A 2,583-nucleotide genomic window follows, 5' to 3' on the forward strand; every position below is an offset into this window, starting at 1 on the left:
ACTGTAGTTTGCTAATCTATTGGAAGAAGGGAATATTATTTTTAAACAAGATGACAAGAGTAATAACTTAACAGAAAGTGAGAGAAATTTATCATGACAATCCAGAATTATATGCACCTTGTTCTAACAAATTCACGAGAATCTACAGGTGCAAATACAGTTGCAATCACATGGATTAAATTATCCATGAAGTCGGACAGATGTGAAAAGGGCTTACTCATATGTAGACCACACCAACCAGACATGGCTCATCTAGTGTCCGGATCAAATCGCAGATCTTGTAAACCTGCATCCACTGCTTGGAGACGACCAAGCATTTCCCCTCCGACTCCACAAAATCATCTGTTTTGTACGTCCTCACCCTGATGTGCGCCCGGCGATGCGGGGGATACGGCGTTTCGTCAACGCTCCAACAGGTCACCAAGCAGAAGCCACTATCAATCCCCAGGGACACGAAATTGTGTGAGCGAGCGACCGGCTCTTCATCTTCCAAGTCGGACACCACAGGAATCTCAACAACAGAGAGTGAACTAGTGCCCATTATAATCTTGTATCCAGTGATGGCTTTTGTGGTGCTTGATAAGCCAAGGAAGAGCCCACGGCCATGCGGGATGGCACCATCGCTGAACGGCAGGTCGTTCTGGTCATCCACCGTCACCCACTTCTTCGAGCCCTTGGTGTCAAAAGCGTACGTGCCCACCCGTCCGGTCACAGAAACCAATATGTGGGAGCCCACGGCGACGTATGACTCGACGGCAACCCTCGGTGGACAACAGTACTGCCGTGGGGTGAGCTCCCAGGGAAAGAAGGGCGGCCGCTGCAGGGACCTCCACTTGCAGTTGGTTAGACGGCCGTCGACTGCCTGTGCCTGGGAGAGGTCGAGGACCTCGAACCAGGGCAAGTAATCGAGCGGTCCCTTCACTGAGGGGCTTCGGGAAAGAGAGTAGATCTTCTGGTCGATGGGTAGCAGGATCGGGAGGCTCTTGATCGACTTAGGTTCCGGGCCCCGGATCACCAACTGCTTCTCGGTGTCGAAAACGATGGTCCCCGGGCCGTAGTAGTTCTTGGTTGAGCTGCCGCCGACGCCGACGATCCACCGGCGGTCCTTCAATGTCAAAGGGACGAAACACATGTTGTGTTTGCATTTGAGGCGGGCGAGGCGGCGCGGGATGCTCACCGGGGTGTCGCCGCCGCCGCCGTCGGTGTAGGGTTCCACCTTGAACACGGAGAAGGCAGGGCTCACACTCCCATGGCCTACCACCAGGTAGGGCGAGGGCTCACGCTCCTCATTGCTACCGCTGCTACCGCCGAGCCTCTGCTTCTTGTTCGGGCGCATGGTCTCCAGCGAATCACTACCTCTATCGGTGATTCCATCGGCCCTCCTCTGGTCCTTGTTTTTGCGCTTCATCTCTATGCGCCGCCGCCGCTTGGGACGGGATCCTTGATAAAGTTAGGGTTGTGTTCTCCTTGTGAGCAATATGCGATGGATAAGAGGCTTTTTTAGGCAACGATGGATTTTTTTTTTTGAGAATCACTACCGGAATAACCCATTATGCCCACGGCTTTTTGATGGCTTTTTGTCGGGGCGTCGGCATAGTTGAGGTATGCCGACGGCTTGGGAAAAACCGCCGAGACAGAAAAGACGTTGGCACACTGCCATCTATGCCGACAGTAGTCATCGGCATACCTTAATCTACGCTGACGGCTCCTGTCGTTATAGAAAGGCCGTCGGCATATAGGCGGCACTGGCTACCCGGTCTCCAACAGTCGGCCGACGCCGTCAAATCTATGCCGATGGTCCTGACGGTGGCCGTAGGTGTAGATTATATCTTTATTTTTCAATTTTTAAGTTGTTTTCTTTTTTGGTTAAAACTTGATCCGACTTGTTTAAATTTAAACATACACAAATTTATATCTATTTGGGGTAGAATTTCCATAGATTATGAATATTAAGTTTGTTTTTGTTTTTGAGTATGTTAGAAATGTGACCTCATGTACTTTTGTATATAGGTCGTTATACTTTGTTAAAATCACAAGTAATTAATACTTGCATCGATTTTGACAAATTTTGTATGGTTTTTATCGAAATCTTGAAAGGATTTTGTTGTTATACTATTTTTTCAATTTTGAATAAGCTCAAATCATGTATGCTTCAGATTTACAGAAAACACCCTCTGGTCACGCTTCTACTAAACACGCTCAAACTTTTACCACAACCTACAAGGGCCATATGACGGCACCGTGCCAGGCATTGAGGATTTCGTGGATTTTAGCTACTAGATCCGGCATGCCGCCAAGGTACATTCACCGCTCGGCGGTGGGTCCTGCCCCTCCTTCACTACTGGGAAAAGGCTTATAGGTCAACACAATTGAGTGGCGGGCATAGTGTATCACCCGCCACGGCTAATTTAAAAAGTCAGCAATGACGGGTGATAATGCATGGCCGCCACTGCTACTTAGTAAGCTATATATGATGGGCGAAAAACGGAGCCCGCCACAGGTAAGCCTTTTCAGATTTGGCCGCGTGTTGAAACCTAACAGTGGCAGGCAGGCAAAATAAAAACCGACCACCACTGCTCGGTG

At 49.4% G+C, this 2,583-nt stretch overlaps 1 protein-coding gene across 1 annotated transcript; it reads right to left on the reverse strand.

Moving 5' to 3' along the window:
* Positions 1 to 217: 217 nt before the first annotated feature.
* LOC125554959 lies at positions 218 to 1,408 on the reverse strand. Its single transcript, XM_048718308.1, has one exon. It carries the CDS (start codon positions 1,406 to 1,408, stop codon positions 218 to 220), a length of 1,191 nt encoding a protein of 396 aa, XP_048574265.1.
* Positions 1,409 to 2,583: the final 1,175 nt, after the last annotated feature.

The sequence above is a fragment of the Triticum urartu genome, chromosome 4, assembly GCF_003073215.2.
Source record: "Triticum urartu cultivar G1812 chromosome 4, Tu2.1, whole genome shotgun sequence".
Taxonomy (NCBI): Eukaryota; Viridiplantae; Streptophyta; class Magnoliopsida; order Poales; family Poaceae; genus Triticum; species Triticum urartu.

Excerpts from the sequence above, each read along its gene's own strand:
- LOC125554959 (XM_048718308.1), bottom strand. The coding sequence starts at position 1,408 with ATGAAGCGCAAAAACAAGGACCAGAGGAGGGCCGATGGAATCACCGAT.